The following is a 27,489-nucleotide window of genomic DNA, read 5'->3' as shown; positions in this document are numbered from 1 at the left end:
CGCAGAGCGAGCTGCACGCTGCACCGCCTGAGAAATAAGAGCTATTCCAAGGAGGGGCCCTGGGTCCTCACTGACGCTTCGCAAAGGTGTGCGTCCGCCCAGGGAAGGCCGGCGGCGCAGCGACGGCGAGGAGTCTCCATCCATCTTCTCTTCAAGCAGCAGTAGCTGGGTCTGAGTACCCAACCGACGAGCCGAGACGCCAGAAGCCAGAGTACGAAGTTGGAAGCCTGCACCCCAAGCCAACCGGGATTTCACTTAGCTCCGCGCGGTCCGCGCCTCGGCCGGAAAGGGGCGTGGCTTCGGGCCGGCACCGCGAGGCCCGCCGCCGAGTGGGGGGGTTCCTCCCGAGCCCCAGCCGCGCGTTTCCGGCGCGCTCCCCCGCGCCCTCCGTCCTGTGGTCTCGCCCGCCCCCGCTGCCATGTTGGATTGTGCGGCCGCGGCCGCCGCTGCGGGAGGGTTGGGGGAGGAGTTGGGAGTTTAGCGCAGACGCCGGAGTGCCAGGACAACGACCATCCGGCCCTAGCCTGGCCGGGCGGGAGCCGGGAGCTTCCTTTTCTCAGAGCGGTCCGAAGGTGGCTCGCCTTCAGCGCCTGCTTCCGTCGACCTCGTCCTCCTCCCTGCTCCGGAGGAGCTGCGAGATGTGGCGCCTCTGACTCCGCTTCTCCCCGCCCCTGTCACCGAGAGGGGGAACGAGCTCTCGCCCACTCGCCGGAGGAGACGGCCCTGGACTCCCAACCCCGCCGGCGAAACCATGAGCTCCGTCCAGCAGCAGCCGCCGCCGCCGCGGAGGGTCACCAACGTGGGTTCACTGCTGCTCACCCCGCAGGAAAACGAGTCCCTCTTCACTTTCCTCGGCAAGAAATGTGTGGTCAGTGGACAAGACCCGCGTCGCCACCCGTGACATTACCTCACGGGCCCGGGCTTGGGGGCCGGGAAGTGGGAGTGGGGAAGGAGGCGGGAGCGGCGCGGGGAGGGTCCCGCTGTGGGCCAGGCCTCCCGCCAGCCCCGGCCCCGGCCCCTCGTTGGCGCCCTCGCCCCGCTCCCTGGGTGCGGGCCGTGGCGGTCGGGCGCCGCCTCCCCGAGCTGCTGGAGAACAAGGGAGTGTCACCTCCGCAGGCCTGTCCTCCAGCCTGGCCGGGCCTCGGTCCGCGCCCTTGCTGCTGGTTAAAACTTTACTCTCAGGCCACAAGGGGATTTTCTTGCAAGAGCCGCTTGGTCCCAGAATCTGGGCCCTTGTTCTAGCTCTCGCTTCACCTTCTACTGCTTGATCTGGGGGTACCTTCCTTAACAATGCCAGGTTTGAGGAGTGGATAGGTCGGGGAAGGAAGGTGGTTTTTAATCTCCCATTAGGATTCCAGGAGGGAATGAAGTCGAGTGCAAGAGCCTGGGCTCTCTTCGGATTAGAGAGGGTGCAAGAAATGTTATTGCTCTTCGTTAAAGAGAAACACGATTTATTTCTCCAGCAACCTTGCCTAGGCCTGGTTTCTACTCTCCTTCCCACTGATTTTTTTTTTTCCCCCATTGGTGGGAGGGGGTGCTGCTCTCCCCGTAGCCATGCGCAGGGAAACCTCAATCTCTGGTAGTTCTTGGCTTTTGGGGCCGAGAATGATTCTTAGTTTGGTGCTGTGCGGCCAATTCCAACCCCAGATGGCCGGTTGGGAGTGAGCAGTTCTGCTGTGGGAAGGGGAATGTGTGTTGTTGACGGAAGCATTCATTACATTGGCTGCTGGCAATTCTGGGGGTGGGGAGGTTCTGCTCTGTGGTGTAGGCCTTGTCCGGATCATACTGCGGTGACTGGGTTGAAGTGTGATTTGTTGAAATACTGGCTGGGTCCCTTTCCACTTTGTTTGCTAGCACCTGCAGAGTATGTGCCACTGGAAGCCAGAAAACACGGAAATTTCAATAGAGCAATACCATTTTATAACTCCTTTAAGTAATGTTAGGTACGCCAAACCAGATTTCACCTGCTTCTTTAAGAAGTTAGGATTAGACAATTTCTGGAAAGTTATTGGATTGTTAACTTCATAGGAGTCCACCCTTTGTATCTTGTGACATCCGGTTGGAGATTGAATCGTTCCATTCAATTTCAGATGTGTTTCATATTTCGGAATTTAGACCTTAGAGAACATTGAGTTTCCTGATTAGAAGGATGAAACTAGAGGAGTGGCTCAAAACGAGAATTTTGGGTAACAACTTTAAGCCTCTCCGCATTCACAAACACTTTTTTCAACAAATGAGAAAACTGATCCAGTGAGTCCAAGTCATACAGCAATTTAATAATGTAACCAGAACTAGAAAACCAGGACTCCCCGCACCTAGTCCTACCCCATTGTACTTTCCACTACATCATGTTGTTTTAGAAGGGTATTTTTTTTCTTGTTACTGATTTATTTCTAAAAGTGATGTTAAAGAAATAACCACTTTGCCTTTTTCACCAAAAACTAAAATACAAGATTCTTAAAGCACCACTAATATGTTCAGTTTAGGAAAATCTCCAGCACTTTGAATGTTAGTTACCTCCAATGAAAAAAAATTCAGTTGCTGGTTTAGTAGATTAGCTATGTAACCTGTACCAAAAAGGAAGTAGTTGTACTGTGTCTACATACCAGACACATTAACTTTAGGCAGAAAGGACATTACATTTATACACAAGTATACTAATTGTTCTGTGCTTACCTATAGTTTTACTGGTTTCGAAAAATGGCAGATGGGGAAAAATACTGTGATGGGGAAAAATGATGTTGCACGTTGGTTAGTGTAAGTGGATTGCTGAATAGGCTGTCAGTATTCAGTGCTTAATTTCTTTATGCCATTTTTATTAATCAACTTTACCTTTTGAGTTTCTGTCATTTAAAAACCACACAGTTTCAGTTGTCTGCTTTTGTGGGATGAAGTCGTTGCAAATACTAATTTCAATATTTGAAGTCCCTAGTTAATAGTGAAGTAAGAGTGATATTTTAATTTTTGAAATAATCTCTTCCTCCCTTTGCTGATTATTCCGTTTTTTTTTTTTGTCGTTTAAAACATTACTGAAATATATTGTCTCATAATAAATTCAGCAATAAGATTTACAGGTCAGACCAAATGTGTTAGGCTGAAGTATACTCAGAGCTCTATCTAAGAATTCAAGAAATGAAACAGAAGCAGTTATAGTCGGAGCTCTGGAGGAGCTTCATTTCTTCTTTCATTCAACAAACATGTATTGAATACATGTTGAGGTCAAAATCTGGAAGGGCTGATACTTGTCCTCAGGGAGCTTACTAGGTCTAAAAAGGGAAACGTGTAAACTGATAAGTCAGTGCTTCAGAGTGATGTGTAAGAGGCTGCTTTTCACGATAGAAAATGCCTTGGCTTTGTAAAAGCAAATATGGGTTCAAACTGGGGGTCACTTTGGACAAGTTTCTTAAGCTTCCTATCCTAGATTTGGTTTTCTCATCTGTAAAACAAGGAGACTATCTCATGGGGTAGTTGTGTGGATTAAGACTGTGTATAAATATATGGAAACTATTTTTATAAAGGTTTAGGGGATTAAAGGAGAGAATGGTGGGAGAGAGGATGAGTAAAAGCTTTTTAAAATGGATAACTGATTATTTATATTTAAACAGGTACTCCTAGGCTGATGAGAGGTATGAAACAGCTTGAAAAGTTAGGAGACCTACTAATAAGTTTGTTAGGTTTGTTAGGGAGCAAGGAGGGCTTCTGCTTGGGCTCTCAGATTTAGGTATGAATTGGAATCATTGTGGAGATTATGAGAAATGCATATGCCTAGGCCCAATTCCTAGATAATACTCAGAATCACTGGATCTGAGGTGAAGCTTGGACATGTCTATTTTTAGCAAGCTTGACAGAAAATTCTAAAGTATATCACAGTTTGAAAACCACTGCTAAAGTCCACGTTGTCTGATAGGATAATCCTTGAGCACATTGGAAATCTTAATAGATTTTTCTTCAATTTTTGGCCTATATTTTGCAAATTGAAGCTAAATTAAGTTAAACCAAATTCTTTTAGTACAGCATTTACCTGACCGCTTAAGATACCAGTATACATTTCACAACTAAGAAGGAGATACAGTTGAGGAAGTATTGCACTATTTAATGGGGACTCACAAGATCATATTTGACTTAGAAAATTTTCAGGGGAAAGGTAGAGGCAGTATAGAAGGTGGATTGAGGATTGTGAAGGAAAGACAAGGGAAATCAGACAGTTGATTTATAGTATTGCAGGTGAAATATGATGAGGGCCTGAATTAAAAGAGTACTTTGGGAATTCAAGAACAATTAAAGTCCCCAGCAGAAATTAGTCCCGGTTATATATAGAAGGTGAGGGAAGGGAGTTTCAATAAAGGCAGGCATGATAACCACCAGCAGAAAAAGTATACAGAAACATATTTTTATTCTCATTCACTGCAAATATGCCTGAATGTTAATGAGACTCTGGATTGGTGATTGGCTTCATGGAGGAGGCAGATCATCAGTAAATTTTTTGTTTTACCATAGTTTCTAAAAATTCATTTTGTGGAAATTGAGATTTCATTGTAATACATAAATACATGATATGTACTTTTACATAAATAGTTCTGATGCCATTCATTAGCTGGTAGTATTAAGAAGGGAGAACAATTTCAGAAGGTTATAAACAAGATTAGCGATTCTGCTAAGTGAAATTCAACATATGTAGTCCTAAATAAGTGAGAAACTAAGGATTAGGAAAAAATAAAACATTAAACTACGTCTCTACAGCCATGTCTGGTTTATATGGATTGGGGTTGATAATGTTATTGAGCATTATCTTTCCCTGCCATACTCACCTGGTTTGGTTTTTCAAGATTTAGTGATACTTAAGCCATTTTTATTAATCAACCTTAATCTTTATTTCCTTTAACTCCTCAGCACTTGTTTTAACTTGCTTATTTTCTTTAGTTTTTTGTTTCCTCACTATATATAATTCTTGGAGATAGACTTTATGCATAGGTAGTCTTCTATAATTTTTATAACTTCTAGCACACAGATCAGTGAATACTTATTGATTGATTGAATAATTATAATTACTCACTTGTTTATTTTTTAGGAGCTGATTCTGCATTTCTCATTGCTTGATTAGGTTGTTAAGCCCTTCAGTTTTTAATGCACATGGTATCTGGACTTCAGTCTTCATTTATTAAGCAACTGAAATGGTTTAGTTCTGCTGCTGAACTAATATAGGTGGTAACAGTTGTCTAACAGTAGTTTGTTTGTGTTCTAAATCAGACCTTTTGGGTAGGGATTCTTAAATAGGCATAGAGGGAAGGATATGCTTAGAGGGATCATTGTATTGATGATGGCCTGAGTAAGGTACTACTGGTGGAAAGTTTAGGCTGGGAAGGTATTTCACCTTCAGTAGTAAGGAAAGATAAAAGTTAAAATTCACTGGATTTGGAATATATACAAAGATGAGAAGATACCCTTGTCTAGTATAGAGGAAAAATATGAGCACAAAAATGTATGTGATGCAGCATAGCTATAAGCACAAGAAGAGATTCAGAGAAGTCCAACAGGGTTATGAATTTTGTTTCTGGTTATTCTTAGCTCTATACTACAGGGAAATTTCTTAACTAGTCTCAGTCTTAATGTCTATATTTGTAAAATGGGCTTAGTCAAGGATTTCAAAGAGTAATACAATCATTATGGAAAATGCTTAGAGTCCATGACACAAAGTATTCTGGGAGTTTGGAGGAGCATATGAAAGAAAGTTGTTATGAATACCATTCAGTGCTCAGTTTAGATTTCCTGTTACTGGCAGGGAGGATTTAGAGTAAAATTTTCAACTCTATATTGTATTTGTTTTGAGTTAGGTAAATTAACAATTTTAAAGTCAGTTAATTATAGAGTGTGTGAATTAAAAGTTAAGGAGCAGCTTGAATATATCTCTTTGGGGAGTGTCTGGGCAGCCTGAGCCTCCCTGGCTGCTAATTGAAGAGGAAGAAAAGGGGTCCTGATGAAAAAGTTAGGAGTTCCTGTATTTTAGTCCATGCTCTGCTACCATACATTGTGAATGTGAACAGGAATATTTTTTTTTTTTTTGAGGCAGAGTCTTGCTTTGTCGCCCAGGCTGGAGTGCAGTGGCACGATCTCGGCTCACTGCAACCTCCGCCTCCCAGGTTCAAGTTATTCTCCTCCCCCAGCCTCCCAAGTAGCTGGAACTACAGGCATGTGCCACTACCCCTGGCTAATTTTTGTATGTTTCGTACAGACAGGGTTTCACCATGCTGGCCAGGCTGGTCTCGAACTCCTGACCTCAGGTGATCTGTCTGCTTCAACCTCCCAAAGTGCTGGGAGTACAGGTGTGAGCCACTGTGCCTGGCCATTTCTCCCTTTCTGAACTTCACTTTTCTAATTTGAAAATGAGGGGTTGGACAAGATAACTCCACAGTCTTTCCAGCTTTAATGCTTAATCAGTTTAACTATTCTAGATGCCAGGGACTCTAGCAGGGAAAGAACAGGCCTAATGTTAACTCTAGCATATATGTGTTTTGCACAGCAGAGACTAATATAGCATATATCTAAGCATAAGGTAGATAATCCTGAATTATTCCATTGAAAATTCCCATTTTTAATTCACCTTTTTCTAAGCGTTATAATTTAATAGGCATTTCACTTTTAAAACAGCAGAGTGAATAAAAGAAAAAGAGAATAAAAAGGCATTAGTAGTAGAATTACCAACTCTTAGCTAACTTAGAATTATTATTGTTCGTAATTATAATGTATTTTTGGGTTATTAGAAACTGCTTTTTTGGTTAAGATGGAATTATTTTTAAGAATTTCTCTTTTGTTAACCAATTCCATCTAGAATCCTAATTCTGGATGAAATTGTATTAGTGATATGATAGGTGTTACATGTTACTGCTTATTTTCCAATATTAATAGGTTTTTAGTTTAAGTGGTAGACTTAATAGTTATAGTGAATTGACTTGGTTATTTTAGAGACTGATTCAAAATTGAGGTTACTGTGGGGATTCATTCGTGTGATTAAAATAATCTTGGTTTTCTTAAATTTTTTTTTTTTTTTTTTTTGAGACGGAGTCTTGCTCTGTCACCCAGGCTGGAGTTCAGTGGCATGATCTCACCTCACTGCAACCTCTGCCTCCCGAGTTCACACCATTCGCCTGCCTCAGCCTCCCGAGTAGCTGGGACTGCAGGCTCCCGCCACTACACCCGGCTAATTTTTTGTATTTTTGGTAGAGACGGGGTTTCACCGCGTTAGCCAGGATGGTCTCTATCTCCTGACCTCGTGATCCGCCCGCCTCGGCCTCCCAAAGTGCTGGGATTACAGGCGTGAGCTAACACGCCCAGCCAAATGTTTTTTTTTAATGCACTGGGCAACATGCTGAAATTATGGCTTATTATATTAGTGAATTTTGTATTCCTGAAACAGCATACCAAGAGACACTAGAACCTTTGACAGAACTTTTCTGAAACCCAAATGAATGCCAAAATTAGGCATCCTTTTAAGACGCGAAGGGCTGGGTTTTATCTTTTACTGTCTTTCTTGCTTATTCAACTTCTCTTCTTGCTGTGCTCTAGATATTAGAAAGCACAGCTCTTGAGGGAAAGATGTGACTGGGCCCTTTGAACAGTGTCTCCTTCACCAAGTTCTGCCAGTCACTCTTTGGCCATCTCTCTGTTGTGGACAGTTGTAGGGATTTTATTTAAAATACACTATTTTTTTAAAAAGTTATCTTTTAATGTAAAAATTGTATCTGTGAATAATATCAAATTGTAAAGTCTAGAAATTAAGTCTTGATTAGAGAGCAGGTTTGATTAGGACATTCATTATTCCTCATAACATGCAGAATTGGAGCTACTTAAGCGTTGGCCGAAGTACAGAGGAGCCGGGTTCTACTTGTTTTGCTGCTGAGCAACTCCAACCACGTATGTCAGTATTCTAGTCTTCTATAGTAAGATTTTTTTAAAGTCTTTATAAAAAGTGGTAAGAGCAAGACTTTCCTAAGGAAATGCATGCTTGTAGTAATCTCGTGTATTTCACTTTTGTCCATATTCTATAGATTTTTAAAATAAATAATATTGGCCGGGCGCGGTGGCTCACGCTTGTAATCCCAGCACTTTGGGAGGCCGAGGCGGGCGGATCACGAGGTCAGGAGATCGCGACCACGGTGAAACCCCGTCTCTACTAAAAATACAAAAAAAATTAGCCGGGCGTGGTGGCGGGCGCCTGTGGTCCCAGCTACTCGGAGAGGCTGAGGCAGGAGAATGGCGTGAAGCCGGGAGGTGGAGCTTGCAGTGAGCCGAGATTGCGCCACTGCACTCCAGCCTGGGCGACAGAGCGAGACGCTGTCTCAAAAATAAATAAATAAATAAATAAATAAATAAATAAATAAATAAAATAAATAATATTAATGGAAGTATAATGGTAGCCCATTCTAGTTTTGAATAGAAAAACAAATTTTAAAAGAGCAGATAAGAGTTGAGCTTTGTTATAATTTATTCTGTCTGGAAGTCATAGCTTTGTTGAGTTCACTCTTACTCTAAAGGTTCTAGAAACAAAAGTTTATACATTCATAGTCACAGTAATAGGATATACATTGTTAACTATAAATATAATTCTTACAGGTCACCTAGCATCGTTGATGGATTCTTGGAAACCGTGACTTTAGGTGAAACAACACATAATGAAACCAGTTTTACCATAGGGTAATTGATATAAACAAGAGCTAAGTTTTTGTAGCATATATCACCAACCTTCTAAATAAAGACAAAAACACTTCTAATATTAATTAATGAAATAAATATGAGCTGTAACACATTTAAGAAGGAGTAATAAAAACAATATAATTATTTACCCAGTTACTTCACTTCAGTCTCAGGTGGCTGGAGCCTATCCTGGCAGCTCAGGGTACAAGGCAAGAACCTACCCTGGACAGGACATCATCCCATCACAGGATGCACTCATACCTACACCCACACCTCACTCGCACACTTGCTTATCCTGGGATAATGTAGACACACCAGTGAACCTAACATGCACATTTTTGGGATGTGGGAGGAAATCCAAGTACCCAGAGAACCCAATAGACATGGGGAGTACCTGCAAACTCCACACAGACAGCAGCCCCAGCTGGAAACTGATTTTCTTTTCTCATCAAAGTTAATAATGGGCTGGATGTGGTGGTTCACACCTCTAATTGCAGCGCTTTGGGAAGCTGAGGCAGGAAGATCACTTGAGGCCAGGAGTTTGAGACCAGCGTGGGCAACATAGACCTAATCTCTACAAGAAAAAATAGCTGGTAGTGGTGGCTTATGTCTGTAGTCCCAGTTACTCCAGAGGCTGAGGCAGGAGGTTCACTTGAGCCCAAGAATTCAAGGATGCAGTAAGCCATGATGAGGGCATTGCACTCCAGCCTGGGCAACATAGCAAGACCTGGTCTCTTAAAAAAAAAAAAAAAAAAAAAAGTTATGATGAAAGGACATTGAACAAAACGATGTTGAACAAAAGGATGTTATTTGAGGACCTGCTGTATTAAGTATTTAGTAATTAGGAGACATTTGGCATACTTAACCATATTCATAAATATAGTGTAATACAAAATAAATCTTATTTATTGCATCTACGTTAGTAGTCTCAGAAGTATTAGAGAGTTATACTGATATAATAGCATATAGGAGAGTAAAACTAATTAGAAAACATTATTGTCTCTTTGGAGTTAATGCATTGTAGAGGAATTGTAACCCTTTTTTTAAAGAGACCAAATAATTGACTGTAGAGTAATGAGGTAAATACAGAAAAGTCACTTAAGAAAATGTGATCAAATGAAAGATATATATATAAAAGATAATATATGAGATATATCTGACATATGTATGAAATATATAAGCCTTCTCAATCAACTCTTTTACTAATACATAAACTGATGCATAAACGAGCTAGAAACTGAAATGATTTTTATTAGTGAAACATAGTCAAGTCTTGAGGACTTACTGAGCACATAACACCCTCCCAGTATCTTGGAATATGAGGGCGCGGTAAGGAAAATCCAGGTTTTACCCCTCAGTTATTCACTGTATAGCTGAGGAAGACAAAAATTATACACAACATACACACACACACACACATATACACACTCATATATAAATGTATAAAAGATTTGAATAATAGAGAGGAGAGATAGGTATATCATTGTGAGACTTGAATATAAAAAACCTTAAATAGCCTAGAGAATTGATGTCAGAAACAAGGAAGCAGCTTATCAGGTACAGATGCTCTTCTACTTATGATGGATTATGTCCTGATAAACCTGTTGTAAGTTGAAAATGTTGTAGTCAAAAATGCATTTAACACACCTAACTTACCAAACATTATAGCTTAGGCTAGCCTTCCTTAAATGTGCTCAGAACATTTACAATAACCTACAGTTGGGCAACATCATGTAACACAAAGCCCGTTTTATAATAAAGTGTTGAATATTTTACATAATTTATTGAATACCATACTGAAAGTACAAAACTAAATGGTTGCATGGGTACTCAAAGTATGGTTTCTACTGAATGCGTATTGCTTTCGCACCATTGTAAAGCTGAAAAATTGTAAGTGGAACCATCATTAGTTGGGGAGTATTTATATTGGGAAATGTGTAAACAAAAGTTTGGGGTAGAAAATGTGTATAGAATTTTAGGAGGTATTGAGGAGACTGGTTGGCTAGAATTGAGAACAACATTTGCTTGGGCAGATAGTGGATGGTAAGTTTGAAGAGTAAATTGAGGCTAGATTTTGGAAGACCTTTGAACTTCAAATCTTAAGGATTGAACTTTATTCCCTAGAAAGTAAGGAAACACTAAGATTCCTTCAAGAAATTTCAAGATAGGAAGGATCTGGAGAAGGAAAATTGGAAATTATTATTCATAATAGAAATAATTGAGTAATAGTTTATTGTTTACTAAATTTCTTATTTATTAGTTCAGCACATCAGATCTGACTAAGAAACCTGGAATTGTGGCAGCCTCTAGAGCAAGCTTGTGCAACCTGTGGCCCAGGACAGCTTTGAAGGTGGCCCAATCCAAATTCATAAACTTTCTTAAAACATTGTAAGATTTTTTTTTTTTTGCAGTTTTTTGTTTTTGTTTTGCTCATCACCTATCATTGGCGTTACCGTATTTTGTGTGTGACTCAAGACAATTCTTCTTCTTCCAGTGTGGCCCAGGGAAACCAAAAGATTGGACACTCCGATGTATAGCAAAAAAAAGGACTAAGTCCTTGATCCTTGTGTCCATGGCAGACACCAACAATCACAGCATTTTTTCCTACTGAGTTCAGACATGGTCTCTGACTACTTATTGTATTCCTAGAGGCAACCACTACCAATTGTCCAGGTTCACGATAGATGAAATCTAGTTGTCATTCCAAGGCTAGATACCAAAAACATGTGAAGAAAAAATTGGCAATATTTAATTGGCTTGTGAATTCTGGATGACAACAAAACCTCATACTATAAATGGCTAGATAGTAGGAACTAGAACTTTGGACTCTAGTGTTGATTATTGCGGCTGTGGGAGTGGAATTAGATCTGTGAAGGTGTCAAGCTCAAGATTACAGAGGGAACAGTCTAGCTAATGTTTTACTTGGCTAGCAGCATTGGAAGAGGATGGCTTTGGCCAAGTGCTAAAGTGCTATTCTCTTTAATTTCCTAGAAACATGGTATACATATTGTTCTGCAACTTAACTTTTTCACTTCTATTAATATATTAATATGTATTTCCATGTTTATATCTGTTGCATCCTTTTTATTAATATATTACTGCTTTATATCAAGTTATATTTATGTGTAATTAACCTCTATTAATGGGTGTAATAGTTTTCCCTATAGATAGTCTCACACTGGTGAAAACATCTTATTGTTCAATTCATAGTTTTTGGTGAAACCGAATATCTTTTCATGTCAGTTGACCATTCATATTTCTTCTGTGAATTGCCTCTTCTTGTCCTTAGACCAATTTTCTATTGGATTATTTGTTTTTGTCTTAGTGACTTGGAGAAGCACTTTATATGTTAAACATAATAATTCTATATTATAGTTTTTTTGTGGTTTGTCATTTATCTTTTGACAAGTATTTGGTTTTGGTCATTGTACAGGTTTAACATTTTTTGTAGTTAAGTGGAATAATCTTTCTATTATCATATCAAGTTCCCTAGCTCAGAATTGCAGAAATATTTGCTCACATTTTTCTGGTATTTTTGTGGTTTTATTTTGAACATTTAATCTTTAATCTTTCTGGAAGTGAATTTGGAAAATGAATGTAATAGAAATCCAGCTTTTTATTTTTGTGAATGGCTAGTTTTCCCAACACCATTTATTGAGCAATTTATTTTCTCCCACCCATATGAAATGCTTTTTTTTTTTTTTTTTTTTTTTGAGACGTAATCTTGCTCTGTCACCCAGGCTGGAGTACAGTGGCACTCTCTCTGCTCACTGCAAGCTCCGCCTTCCGGGTCAAGAGATTCTCCTGCCTCAGCCTCCTGAGTAGCTGGGACTACAGGCATATACCATTACGCCCGGCTAACTTTTGTATTTTTAGTAGAGATGGGGTTTCACCATGTTGGCCAGGATGGTCTTGATCTCTTGACCTCGTTATCTGCCTGCCTCAGCCTCCCAAAGTGCTGGGATTACAGGTGTGAGCCACCTTGCCTGTCTGAAATGCTGCTTTTATAATTTACTAAATTACAAGGAGTACGTAGACCAAGCTTTTCCAACCCGTGGCCCATGGGCTGCATGTGGCCCAGGATGGTTTTGAATGCAGTCCAAAGCAAATTCATAAACAGTCTTAAAACAGAGATTTTTTTTTGCAATTTTTTAAAAGTTCATCAGCTGTTGTTAGTGTTAATGTATTTTATGTGTGGCCCAAGACAGTTCTTCTTTGAATGTGGCCCAGGGAAGCCAAAAGATTAGACAGCCCTAAGTCTTATACTAATTTTTGAAGTTTCTTCTATTTCTTTCATTTGTTTATTTCTTGGCCAGTACACTGGATTTTAATTTAGTGTAGCTTCATAATGATGATACAGTTTGATAAGAGTAAGTCTCTCATGTAGCTTCATAATGATGATACAGTTTGATAAGAGTAAGTCTCTCATTACTCTTCAATATTTTCTGGCTATTTTAATATGCATATGCTTAGTGTTTTTTTCTAAGGCTTTATCCTCTACCAAAGAACACTTGGTTTGATTTGGAGTAGCATTGGATTTGTAGATTAATTTAGGAAGAATTGACATATTGAGGCTTTCCATTGGAAAGCAAGAATTTTTATTTATTATTTGTCTTGTTTTCTTCTGTATTTGTCTTGTTTTCGTCTGTACTTTTATACTGTTCTTATATATACACTACCCATTTCTTTAACATTTTTTTTTGAAGTACAAAATAATACCCAGGTACAGTCATGTATCACATAATGGTGTTTCAGTCAGTGATGGACCACATATGTGATAAGGTCCCATAAGATTATAATGGAGCAGAAAAATCCCTATCACCCAGTGACGTAGCCCTACCGACTATTATGCTGTATTGTTGCCATGTATTTTACTTCTACAAATGTTATAAATTCCATGATACATTTTTGTAGTTTTTGCTGTAAAGATTCAGTTATCTTTTAGAGACATTTAAATAGTAAGGGAAAAAAACCTTGTATTTATTTATTCACTTGGTTATCATTTCTGGTACCCTTAATTCATCTGTCTAGATCTAGGTATTTCTCTGGTATCATTTTCTTGCAGTGAGAAGGAGAAGTATTTTTTTCTTTGGTTCTTTTAAAATGTTTCTTGTAGTGCAGGTCTTCTACTTATAAATTCTTTCAGGTTGATCTAACTTAAAAGTCTATATTTTATCCCAATTCTTGAAAGACATTTTCTCTGGGTATAGAATTATAAGTTGATAGGTTTTTCTTTCTGTTCTTCAAAGGTACTGCTCCAGTATCTTCTGGTTTCCATTATTTCTGACAGGAAATCTGCTGCTGTTTTTTTCTTTAATTTTTTGTACATAATGTATCTTTTTTCTCTGACTGCTCTTCTGATTTTTCTCTTTATTACCAGTTCGAAGGGATCTGATTATGATGTGCCTTCATGCAGTTTTCTTACTCTTTATCTTGCTGGGTTTTAACTAAGTTTACATCAAATTTGGAAACTTCGGACATGATTTTTTCAAGTATCTACTTCTCTTTCCCTGGCCCTGCTGGGCTTGAGTTTCAGATATATTAGACTGCTTGAAGTTGTCCCATACCTCACTGCTGTACAGCATTTTTTCCTCTCTGTCCTCCTCGTCTTCCTCCTCCTCCTTGCTTTTTCCTTTTCTGTGTTTCTTTTGGATAGCAGTTGTTGCTATGTTTTTAAATTCACAAATATTTTGTCTACAATATCTAATCTGCCATTAAAACCGTCCACTGTATTTTTCATTTCAGACATTGTAGTTTTCATTTCTAGAAGTTTGATTTGCATGTTTTTTAAATATATGTCCAGTCTTTGCTCTAGCTACGTTTTTAAATATATGGACTACAGATATAACAACTGTTCTAATGTCCTGTCTGCTAGCTACATTTTTAAATATATGGACTACAGATATAACAACTGTTCTAATGTCCTGTCTGCTATCATCTGAGTCAGTTTCTGTTTTATTCCTGTTTTCACTATGGGTCATCTTTTCCTGTTTTTGTTGTTGTTGTTGTTGTTGTTGTTTTTCTGCATTTTTGGAAACTTTTGATTGAATGCCAGATTTTGTAAAATTTACCTTGACTCTTTTAATCAGTCTTGAATTTTTGATGGTAAGAAGCTATTTTTTTCATGAAGTCATTTGTATAATTGCTAATTGATCTATTTTAATAGCAACCTGCTCTTTTATGTGCTCTTTACAATAATACTTAACATTTCTGAAGATACAGATAGATTTTTTAAAATTCCCATTGAATTTTTTTTTTTTTTGTCAGTCACTTGCACTGTGTATTCATTGTAGTCCCTCTACTCTTTGCTGCTGGTTTTCCTCAGCTGTCTTATTATTCTTGGTTGTTTGTTTATATTTATATTTGAAGGACTGCTTGCTCAATATAGGTAGCTGGCTTGCATTTTTTAAAAAAATGAAATAGTCTTATTTTTTAGAGTAGTCTTATTTTTTAGAGCAGTTTTACATTTACAGGAAAATTGTGCAGAAAGTGCCAAGGGTTGCCATATACTCTGTCTCCTTCCCTACTCCCTCTGCAGTTTCTCCTATTAATAACATTTTGTATTAGGTAAGTTTGTTACAATTGATGATCCAGTATTGATACATTATTATTAACTAAAGTTCATAGTTGAGGTTAGGTTTAAGTCTTTGTGTTGTACAGATCATTGGGTTTTGGTTTCACATGTACATAGCATCATGTCCACCGTTACAGTGTCATACCAGAGTAGTTTAACTGCACTACAAATACCCTGCACTGCACTTATTCCTCCCGCCTCTCCCTGCTGAAATCCTAGCACCCACTGATTTTTTTTTTTTTAACATTTTCTATAGTTTTGCCTTTTCCAGAATGTCATATAGTTGGAATCATACAGTATGTAGCCTTTACAGACTGGCTCCCTGTTTCTGTTGCTCCACATTCACACCAGCATTTGGTTTTACCAGTGTTTTGGATTTTTAGTTATTTTAATAGTTTTGCCATCATATCTCATTGCTTTTGCAATTCCCTAAAGCCATATGATGTTGACCTTCTTTTCATATGACTATTTGCCATCTATATGTCTTCTTTGGTGAGATGTCCAGGTCCTTTGTCAAATATTTTATTGGGTGTGTTTATGTCTTATTGATGAGCTTTAAGAGTTCTTTATCTGTTTCAGAATCAATTCCTGTATCACCTGTGTGTTTCACATGTATTTTTATCTGAGTCTGTGGCTTGTCTTTTCATTCTTTTATCAGTGTCTTTCACAGAAAGAAGTTTTTAATTTTAATGAAGTCCATCCAGTTCATCAGCTTTTTCTTTCATGGATTGATCATGTTTTTGGTATTGTATCTAAAAAGTCATCACCAACCCCCAGGTCACCCAGGTTTTGTTTTATGTTCTCTTCTAGAACTCTTACAGTTTTGCAATTGACATTTAGATCTTTCATCCATTTTGAGTTAATTTCTGTGTAAGTTGTAAGGTCAGTGCCTAGATTTGATTTTTTTTTTTTGGCATGTGGATGTCTAGCTTTTTACCACTTGTTGAGAAGATTATTATTAGTTCTTTATTGGATTGCCTTTGCTCCTTTGTCAAAGATCATTTGACTGCATTTCTATGGGTCTGCTTCTGGGCCACCAATCTATTTTGTCTATTTGTGTTTTCTCTCAAGGCCACACTGCCTGATTACTGCAGCTTTATAGTAAGTCTTGAAGACAGGTAGTGTCAGTCCTCTGATGTTACTCTTACTCTTCAGCGTTGTGTTGAATATTCTGAGTCTTTTTCCTTTCTGTATCTTTCAGTTTTTTGATATCCACAAAATAACTAGGATTTTGACTGGGGTTCTATTGAATCTATAGATCCATTTGTGGAAAATTGACATTTGAGCAGTATTTTTTTCCTATGTGAACCTGAAATACCTCTTGTTTAGGTCATCTTTGATTTCTTTCATCAAAATTTTGTAGTCATATAGATTTTGTACTTATTTATTAGATTTATACAGAGATTTTTTTTTGGTACTAATATAAGTGGTGCTGTGTTTTTAATTTCAGGTGTTAATTGGTCATTCCTGGTACCCAGGAAAGCAGTTGACTTTGCATATTAACCTTGTATGCTACAACCTTGCTTGATATAAAGGCTTATTGGTTTCCAGAAATTTTTTGTTTCTTTGATTCTTTAGGATTTTCTACATTGATAATTATGTCATCTGCAAACAAAGACAGTTTTATTTCTTCCTTCTCAATCTGTATACCATTTATTGTGTTACATTAGCTAGAACTTCTAGAAGGATATGGAATAGGAGTGGTGAGAGGAAATATTTTTACTTTGTTCCCAGTATTAGAGGAGGAACAGTCTACTTTTTCTGCAGTAAGTATGGGGTTAGCTGCAGGTTATTGATGGAAATGCTTTATCAAGTTGAGGAAGTTCCCTGCTATTTTTGAGATTTTTTTTTTATTTTTTATTTTATTTTATTTATTTATTTATTTTTTTGAGATGGAGTCTCGCTCTGTCGCCCAGGCTGGAGTGCAGTGGCGTGATCTCGGCTCACTGCAAGCTCCGCCTCCCGGGTTGACGCCATTCTCCTGCCTCAGCCTCTCCGAGTAGCTGGGACTACAGGCGCCCGCCACCACGCCCGGCTAATTTTTTTTGTATTTTTAGTAGAGACGGGGTTTCACCGTGGTCTCGATCTCCTGACCTCGTGATCCACCCGCCTCGGCCTCCCAAAGTGCTGGGATTACAAGCGTGAGCCACCACGCCCGGCCTAGATTTTTTTTTTTTTATTACGAATGAGTATGCTTTTACTGGATCTGTTCATATGATCATTTGGTTTTTCTTTAGCCTATTGATATGATAGGTTACATTAGTTGATTTTTGAATGTTGAGCCAACCTTGCATACCTAGAGTAAATTTCACTTGGTTTTGATGTATAATTCTTCTTATATATTGTTGGGTTCAATTTGCTAATATGTTGTTGATTTTTTTTCCATCTTTGTTCATGAGAGATATTGGTTTGCAATTTTCCTTTGTTGTTAGGTCTTTGTCTGATGTTGGTATTAGCTTAATCCTGGCTTTACAAAATAGTTACGAAGTAGTCCTTCTGCTTATATTTCTAGAAGAGATTTCTATCATGTATTCCTCATATGTTTAGGAGAATTTACCAGTGAAATCATCTGCTATGGTGTTTTTTGCTTTGGAAGGTTATTAATAATCCAATTTTTAAATAGTCATAGGCCTATTCAGATTGTCTAGTTTTTGTGTAAATTTTGATAGATCGTGTCTTTCCAGGAATTGGCCCATTTAATCTAGATTACTAAAATTAGTGGGCACGAATTTTTCCTTGAAAAAAGGAATATTTTTCAAAATATTCCTTGTTAGTCTTTTAATGTCTGGAGGATCAATAGTGATAGGCCTCTTCTTTTTTTATTTTTATTTTATTTTTTTTATTTTTTGAGACGGAGTCTCGCTCTGTCACCCAGGCTGGAGTGCAGTGGCGCAATCTGGGCTCACTGCAAGCTCCGCCTCCCGGGTTCACGCCATTCTCCTGCCTCAGCCTCCTGAGTAGCCGGGACTACAGGCGCCTGCCACCCTGCCTGGCTGATTTTTTTTTTTTTTTGTATTTTTAATAGAGACGGAGTTTCACCGTGTTGGCCAGGATGGTCTCAATCTCCTGATCTTATGATCTGCCTGCCTTGGCCTCCCAGAGTGCTGGGATTACAGGTGTGAGCCACCGCGCCCGGCCACCTCTTCTGTTTTTATGTTAGTAATTTGTGTCTTTTCTCTTTTTTCTTGGTTAAGCTGGTTAGAAGCTTGTCAGTTTTATTGACTTTCATTTCTGTATTGATTTTCTATTTTCAGTTGCATTGATTTCTGCTATAATTCTTTTTTTCTTTTCCTCTGCTAACTTTGGGTTTAATTTGGTCTTTTCTAGTTTCGTAAGTTAGGTGCTTAGGTTATTGATTTTAAATCCTTTTTCTTTTCTAGCACATTTCTGCTTTTGCTGCATTGTACTCATTTTCATGAGTTATATTTTCATCTTCATTTAGTTTAGAATATTTTAAAATTTCTCTTGACTCCTTTGACTCATGAATTATTTAGAAGTATGTTTAGAAATATTTCCAGATTTTCCTGTCTGTTACTGATTTATAGTTTCATTCCATTATGGTCTAAGAGCATACTTTGTGTGATTTCTATTCTTTTTAAATTTGTTAAGGTGTGTTTTGTGGCCCAAAATGGGGTCTCTCTTGGTGATCGTTCCATATGTGCTTGAGAAGAATGTGTATTGTACTGTTAGATGCTGCATTCGATAAATGTCAGCTAGATCCAGTTGATTGGTGCTGTGCAGTTCTATCCTTCCTGACTTTTTGCCCACTTGTCAGTTACTGATAGAGGAGTGTTGAAGTCTCTAAGTAAAATAGAGGATCTATCTATATTTGTCCTTGTACTTACGTGGGCTTTTGCCTCATGTATTTTGACCTGTATTGTTAGCTGCATACTTATTACAGATTGTTATGTCTTTTTGTATAATTGACTCTTTTATCATTATGTAGTGTCCTTTTTTATCCTTGGTGTGTGTGTGCATATATATATATATATATATATATATATATATGTATGTATGTATGTGTGTGTGTGTATACATATTTACTCTGAAGCATACTTTGCCTGAAATTAATATAGCTGTTCCAGCTTTCTTTCAGTTAGTGTTATCAGGGTCTGTCTTTCTCTATCCCTTTGCTTTTAATTTATCTGTGTGCTTTTGTATTTAAAATGGGTGTCTTCATTGAGTACACATGGACACAAGACAACAACAGACAACGAGGCCTACTTGAGGATGGGGGGTAGGAGAAGGATGAAGATTTAAAAACTACAAGTGGGATACTATGCTGATTACCCGGGTGACAATTACCTGTACACCAAACCCCTGTGACATGCAATTTACCCATATAACAAACCTGCACATGTACTCCCTGAACCTAAAATAAAAATTGGAAATAAATAAAATAGGTTTCTTGTAGACTGTGTGGAGTTGGGTTGTTATTTTTTAACCCATTCTGACAGTCTTCTTTTAATTGGTGTATTTAGACCATTCACATACGATTATTGGCAGTTGGATTAATATCAACTGTAACTGTTTTTGTTGTCCTTAGTCTTTTTTTTTTTCTTCTGTTCTTTGGTTTTAATTGAGCATTATATGTGATTCCATTGTCTCTCTTTTTCTAACAGCAGTTGTACTTATGTTTACAATTTTTTAAGTGGTTGCCCTGTAGTTTGCAATATGTATGTACAACTAATCTCAATCTAGTATTGAATTATACTCCAGTGCTTTGTGAATAGTGGAGATACCTTAGAACACAATATTCCCATTTTCTTCCTCCCATCCCTCCCCACTGTCATTAATTTTATTTATCTAAAAGCTGTAATCACTGAATACATTGTGTCTACTGTTATTTTAATCAAACTATTATCTATTAGATCAATTAAAAAGAAAAAAATTATTTACCATTTATCCGTTCTCTAACAATATCTTTTTTGTATGTTTGTGTATTCAAGTTTCTGACCTCTATCATTTTCTTTCTCTAAAGAACTTTAAACATTTTTTGCTAGGCATATCAGTAACAAATTTCTTCAATTTTCAGTTGAAAAATTATTTCTCTTTCAAAAATGTTTGAAGGATAATTTTGCTGGATACAGAGTGTTAGGTGGTTGTATTTTTTTCTTTCAACACTTTAAATATTTCACTCCACTCTTTCACTACACTCTCTCCTTGTTTGCATGATTTCTGAAGAGAAGTCCAATAGAATTCTTAACTTTTTTCCTCCACAGGAGAGAAAATTCCTCCAATAGGAATTTTTAGGTTTATTGAAGGCACACAGAATGAATTCTTAATTTTTTGAGCCTTGTTTAATGCTCCTAATTATTATCTTTTTCCAATTTTTGAGAAAGACCTAAGAAAGTTTGAGAAGCTTTTAACTTTATTTGATTAAACATACACCGAATTATCATAATCTCATATTAAGGGAGCTCAAAGTAATGCTCATAGAATAGTCAGTAACTATTGAATTTAACTGTCAGAAATTCACTGTTAGAAAATCTGGAAATTAGAAATTGGCTTCCTGTGTACACCCACATACGTATCTGTAGGAAGACTTATTTTAGTGCTACGTTGTAGATTGACTTTTATGTTGTTGTATCTCTTTATTCCATAACTTTACATCAACCTGTTCATTTCCAAGAACAAGAATCTTCCATGGAATGCTAGGAACAGTTTGGAGTAATCCAAAACATTATGTAATACACAGCAGACTTTGGAAAAAGCTCTGATAGCAGTCAAGTGACTTATTTAAAAAATATTGTGTTTTACTCATTAAAAATATAGTGCTGATTATTAAAGACTTAGTCCTGCACTGTCCAGTGTGGTACTTGGTAGCCACTAGCCACATGAGCTATTGAGCAATTGAAATGTAATTAATTCAAATTGAGATGTTGAGTAAGTGTGAAATACACACTGGATTTCTAAGACTTAGTGCAAAAAAAAAAATGTAAACTATTTCATTTAATATTGATTACATGTTGAAATGGTAGAATTTTAATATATTCAGTATATAAAATTTATTGAAATTAATTTCACTTTTACAAGTTGGCTACAAAATAATTGAAATTGATTATTGGCTTGCATTATATTTCCAACCGTTACTGTAGACATAGGCAGTTCACAGAGTAATAATGATGACAGTGCAAATCATCTATAAACCTTACCACCCAGAAATAACACTTATAACATTTTTGTCCATATCCTCCTAGGTTTTGTCTTACATGAATTATTGAATAACTACACATGTATGTACTTACTCTCAGCAAACACACAGCCACAGGCACAGACATTAATGGTTTTTGTTTGTTTGTTTGTTTTGTTTTGTTTTTTGAGACAGAGTCTCCAGATGACTAACAGCAGTTATATATAATGGAGTTGCCCAGGCTGGAGTGCAGTGATACGAGTTCAGCTCACTGCAACCTCCGCCTCCCAGGTTCAAGCGATTCTCCTGCCTCAGGCCTCCCAAGTAACTGGGATTACAGGTGCTCACCACTACCATTTTTTTTTGTATTTTTAGTAGAGACGGGGTTTCACTGTGTTGGACAGGCTGGTCTTGAACTCCTGACCTCGTGATCCACCTGCCTCAGCCTCCCAAAGTGCTGGGATCACAGGTGTGAGCCACTGCGCCCAGCCGACATTAATGTTTTATGGACCTTGTTTCTTGTCAGTAGATATACCATTATCAGTGGACACATTTATGGAATCAGCAATTTCCTAGAGATGGACAGTGTTGGGTTGTTGTTTTCCCTTTCTACCTTTTTTACTCCCTAACATAGCAGGCCACACACACATGCTCTTCATCTGTCTTCACCAGACTTGATCTATTCTTTTATGACAGTTTCTAAGAAATAAGTTTGCTCAGTTTTAAATTCAATTTTTGCCTTGCCAAATTGCATTTTCCAATAACCTATACCTTTTTTTCTAGTGTTTTCTTTGTAGTTCTTGGAAGTGCCCAGTCCCCAGGTAATGTTAAACAAATGTGAGTTTTATTTTTTTGTATTTCATTCTGTAAAATGCTCTGAATTTTAAAATGTGATCTTTCTGAATGCTGTCCATGCTTTTTGTAAGAGTCTTAAGAGACATCTCACTTTGAAAATGAAAGTGGGTGCCTGAGATGATGAATGCAGCAGTATATTTTACAATTAAGCTTTTTTGTCTCCCTTGTAAAGTGAGGTACGTTTCTTTTCAAATAAAGCAAGTAAGGTTACATTAATGTTTATTGTTAGTAAGAACTTTTTTTCCAATTTATCTAGCTACCATGAAATGAAGTGTGTCAAACATAAGTCAGTGTTTTTGGTGGTTTGCCTTAACGCTTCATCTTAAGATTCTTTTTTTCACTTAAGAAATTACAGTATAATTTATGTATAATAAAATACACAGATCTTAAATATTAACTTCATGAATTTTGACAAATGATACAGAGTATGACCATACCCCCAAAATAAAGTTTAGAATGTCTGTAATACCTCAAAAAGTTCCCTTGGGAGTCTAACCAGTTAGTTTCTTTCTAATTCCTGCCTCTCTCCCATCTTCATCCACCCTTTGCAATCACTTTCTGATTTCTGTCATGGTGGCTGAGTTTTGTCTGTTTTGGCCTCTTCACTCAGTATTACTGTTTTTGAGATTCATCTCTGTTATTATTCATTCTTTTTTTATTAGTCAACTGGTCAGTGTTTACCATGAATATACTACAATTTGTTTGTCTGTTCTTCTATTAATGGATATTTGAGTTTCCCGTTTTTGACTATTATGAGTAAGGCTCCTATGTTCTTGTATAAGTTTTTTTTGTGTGTGTGTGACACATATTTTTATTTCTTTTGGGCAAATAGCTCAGGAATTACATTGTCACTGGAAAGATGGAAGTTTATTTTTATAAGAAACTTTGAGATAGTTCTCTAAGTGGTTGTGCAATCTTTGCACTTCCACCAGCTATGTATGAGACTTCCCATTGCTCCACGTCTCCAGTATTTTATGTGGTCAGTCCTTTTGTTTTTGGTCATTTTAGTGGATATGAAATGGCATCTCAGTGTGGCTTTTCATTATATTTCCTTTATGACTAATGGTATTCTTTCACCCTTTCATGTGCTTATTGGCCATTTGTGTATATTTGTTTTTTTGTGTAGCACTTCAGGTCTTTTGCCCATAGATTTAGTGGGTTGTTTGCTCTTTATTAATGATTTGTAGGGATGTTTTATATATTCTGGACACAAGATTATTATTAGAGATATGTACTTCAGATATTTTCTCCCAGTCTGTGGCTTGCCTAATTATTATCATTATTATTATTATTATTATTTTTTTTTTTGAGATGAAGTCTCACTCTGTCGCCCAGGCTGGAGTGCAGTGGCACAGTCTCGGCTCACTGCAAGCTCCGCCTCCTGGGTTCAAGTGATTCTCTTGCTTCAACCTCCTGAGCAGCTGGGATTACAGGTGCATGCCACCACACTCGGCTAATTTATCTATTTTGATTAGAGATGGGAGTTTCACCATGTTGGCCAGGCTGGTCTTGAACTCCTGACCTCAAGTAATCCACCCGCCTTGGCCTCCCAAAGTACTGGGATTACAGGCAGCCACCACGCCTGGCCCTAATTAATTTTTAATGTTTTTTGATGGGTTAGATTTTTTTAGTTTTGATAAGGCTAATTTATCTTTTTTTTTTTTTTTAAACCTTTTCTAGCACATGTATTTGTGGTCCGAGAAATCTTGGCCTATGCCAAGGGGTCACAGTCGCAGTCTTCTGCTTCTTCTAGAAGCTTTGTGGTTCTAACTTCAGGTTTATGATCCGTCTCAATTTTTTTGTGTTATATATAAAGTGCAAAAAAGGTCATATGAGATGATCATATGAATTTTTTCTTCACAGGTTCATTTTTTCCCTATGTGGTTAATTTGATACAGCACCATTTGGTAAAAAAGCGTTATCTTTTGTCATTGAATTGACTTGGAACTCTTTCTAATAATAATTGACCTTACATGTTTGGGTCTATTTCTGGAATCTGACCTGTCCCATTAATTTGTTTTTCCATCCTTATATAATATATTATTGATATGATTGTAATTAGAATGATTTTTCACATTCATATGCATGAAGAATATTGGTGTAAACACTGGTCTGTAACATTAACAGAGTTAATACTGGCTTTGCAAGACCTTTAAAAAATATGCTTCAGATCTCTAGGTAATATTTAACAGTGAACTTATGTTTGCTTAAAACACTGATCTGTTTATCTTCTTTTCTTGTGACCAAAATTGACTGTTAGGGATTCTTACAGACTTAGTGTTGAATAAAAATTTTTAGGTTAGGGAAGGAATTGAAATCCCACTTCCCCCTTCTAGAAGCCAGTGGGACATTTAATTTAAATGTTTTCTGCACTGAGACACACGGTTCACAGCATGGGGTCTGCAGTAAAGCAGATCTAAATTTATAACCCTGTTCTTTGGAGTTTCTACCTCTGTGACAATGGGCAAATTACTAAATCTGGCTCAGTTTTAATTTCCTCATAAATGAACTTAGTTCCTTCTAGGATTGATATTAAATAAGAAAATACAAGTAAAGTTCCTAACAGTCTGCCTGATACAAGTATCAGTTCTAGACAGTTGTTATTAATATTTTTATTTGGGATTCTAATGAGGAAAAACGCATATTTCAAGAAATTGTTTTTTTTTAAATATAACCTAATGTAAATTAAAATAGAAATAGGTTTCAGAGGCATAAATTCTGTGTAAAATTACGTGTGTTTTAATTTTTATCTTTGCATAGCTTTACAGTTTTCAAATTATATCCCTCCTTTTTTAAAAAGACAGATTATTAGCATCTTGAGTTTAAAAGTCCGTTCTGTATTTTCATAGCACAGTAATGATGAGCATACTTAATCTTTATTGAGTAATTTAATAGAACATTAAATTTACATGCAGTTTGTATACCACAACAATGTGTAAAAGATAGAACACCGTCTGTTTTTAAGACCATCTTGAAAACCACAAAATTGTTGAGTTAACCAACTGTACTGCAAATTATTTCGTGCTTCTGTGCTCATCTGACTTACAGCCTTGTTGTACTTTGAAAATCAGTGGGAAAAGTACATTCTTTTTAAAAATGTATGTTGACTTTGGTATGCTGTTTTTTGCCTCAGAACTCTCACTACTTCCTTCTACTGGGGAAGCTTTGAGAATTAGTGGGAAAAGTACATTCTTTTTAAAAATGTATGTTGACTTTGGTATGCTTTTTTTTGCCCCCAAACTCTCACCACTTCCTTCTATTGGGGAAGCTGTTGTAGAAGCAAATTGTTGTGGCATTTAAAACAGTATGAAGGGGGATGCATTAACTGAGGTTTTTCACCATGTCATATAAATGTTTATGATTAGTTATGAAGTGCCAAGAAGAAAAGTGTCATCATTCTTCTAAAAATAATTTTAATAACACAGATTAGCAGTTTGTAATGTTCTGAAAAATTATTTAAGACTATTTTGATAGCACAGCAGTAATCAATACGATTCTAAGAAAGGCACCCCTTTCAGTTCAATCCAGCAAATGAATAAATGCAAAACGCATATGAAATACTGTGTTGGAGGCTAAAGGTAGTAACAGTTCAAGAGCACGTGGCCCTTGTCTTTAGAGGGTGAACAGTGTTTTGGTGAAGCAGACCCTACATAGGAACTTATAAGTCATTCAATAAGTGCTTTATTGGATGTATAAATGAAATATTATGAGAATACAGAAAGGGAGAAATATTTGCTTGAGGAAATGGAAAAAAACTTGATCAAATGTGATACTTAAAGTACATATATGGAGTTTGAAAAGTTTTCAACATTATGTTTCAGCAGAGTGAACACTATAAGCTGAGAAGTGTGATATGTTTGGGGTCTGCAGGTTATTTGGCTGCTATCTCTGATATATATTGGGTTCATAACAATATAGTGTCAAAATGTTGATTGCCTCAGACTAAGAAATAGCTTGAATTCTTGAAGAAGAGTTTGGACTTTATTTTTATCAAATAGGAGCCTGTTATGTTTTCGAATATTGATCTGCGTACTAAAAGATAATTGGCAAGCACTTACGAAAGAATAAAATAGAGGCAGTGTCTCCTCTTGGGAGGGGGGAGCTATTACAATACTTCAGGCCAAAGCAAGGTATAAATTTCAGGTCTCGCTTATATACTTGTATATAATAGCATATACATATAATGAAAAAGTGTGTCATTTCTCATTGAATTTCATTAAGATTTCAGAGATATGAGAATATACACAATCTTTAAGAAGTGTATTGTTAGCTAAGCTTCTTTTTGTACAAATAAAATGAACTAATTCTGGCTGGCTCAACCAAAAAGGAGTATTTTGACTACCAGAGGATCCCATGGACTCCAAAACAGAATTGAACAAGGAAGTTTCAGGAACAGCAGGAAGCTGGGAAGCTCTGAGAAAAACAGCAGGAGTTATTGGAACTTCTCTGAACTCCAAGCCTCTCCTTCCTTACTAAACCCATCAGTCCTGGGTCCCAGTTTAGAATTCTAAATTCCTGGGAGAGAATCTTAATTTAATTTATTGAGCGTAGCACAAGTGCTTGTCCCTGGAGAGAGGCAATGAGTCTGTAACACTGGAAGTATTGGGGTTGGGGAACGGGTGGTACTGGCAAGGTAGGTTTGTCATATGTATACAAGCCAGCAAAAATCCTATTAAAATATACTACATGGTTATTAATCTGGTTTCTCACTGACCTAAACTTGCTTTAGATGCCATTGTTCAAAATATTTACTCTCTACTGTACTGAAGTGCTTTTTGAGTTACAGCTCCAATCTGGGATTTGCACATAGTAAAGGTGTGAATGTTATCTTTCTTATGTTATCTTTCTTATTTTTGGAAGCCTGGGCTTTTTTCAGATTCTCTTTAATTGACCAACGTACTGAAAATTAAAGAAAGATTAGTCTTTTCATTACTAGCTTCTATTGGCTAGTAATAGAGCCTTAAAATGATCTGATTAGAAATGTCACAATGATACATCTGATAATATCATAATTAGCATTTAATAATGCATACAGTGCCAGTGTTCTAAGTACTTTATGCGTATTAACCCTATAATAAGGAACTCTACATGTATTAACTAAATAAAGTTAGTCCCATTTTATAGATGGGAAAACAGGGATAGGGTAGTTCAGTAATTGCTTAAAACCACATTGCTAATAAGTGGTGGAATCTATCCCGGAGTCTGTGCTTTCATTCATAACACTATTCTTCCCTGGGAC

At 37.2% G+C, this 27,489-nt stretch overlaps 1 protein-coding gene across 5 annotated transcripts in view; it reads left to right on the top strand.

The window, feature by feature from the left end:
• Positions 1–250: 250 nt before the first annotated feature.
• Positions 251–27,489, top strand: part of WASL (WASP like actin nucleation promoting factor) — a 75,064-nt gene continuing 47,825 nt past the window's right edge. For 3 of the 5 annotated variants that reach the window (XR_010121595.1, XM_055283850.2, XM_063642184.1), the window contains exon 1: positions 429–868. Coding sequence is in view for 3 of the 5 variants with exons in the window: in XM_055283850.2 (XP_055139825.1) it covers positions 752–868 (117 nt within the window). In the remaining 2 variants the exon portion in view is untranslated. Of the gene's footprint in view, positions 869–27,489 lie in introns of all 5 variants that reach the window. The other 2 variants (XM_063642183.1, XR_010121594.1) reach the window with 2 other exon arrangements.

This window comes from Symphalangus syndactylus, chromosome 6 (assembly GCF_028878055.3).
Source record: "Symphalangus syndactylus isolate Jambi chromosome 6, NHGRI_mSymSyn1-v2.1_pri, whole genome shotgun sequence".
Lineage (NCBI taxonomy): Eukaryota > Metazoa > Chordata > Mammalia > Primates > Hylobatidae > Symphalangus > Symphalangus syndactylus.
This window is presented reverse-complemented; position numbering and strand designations above follow the sequence as displayed.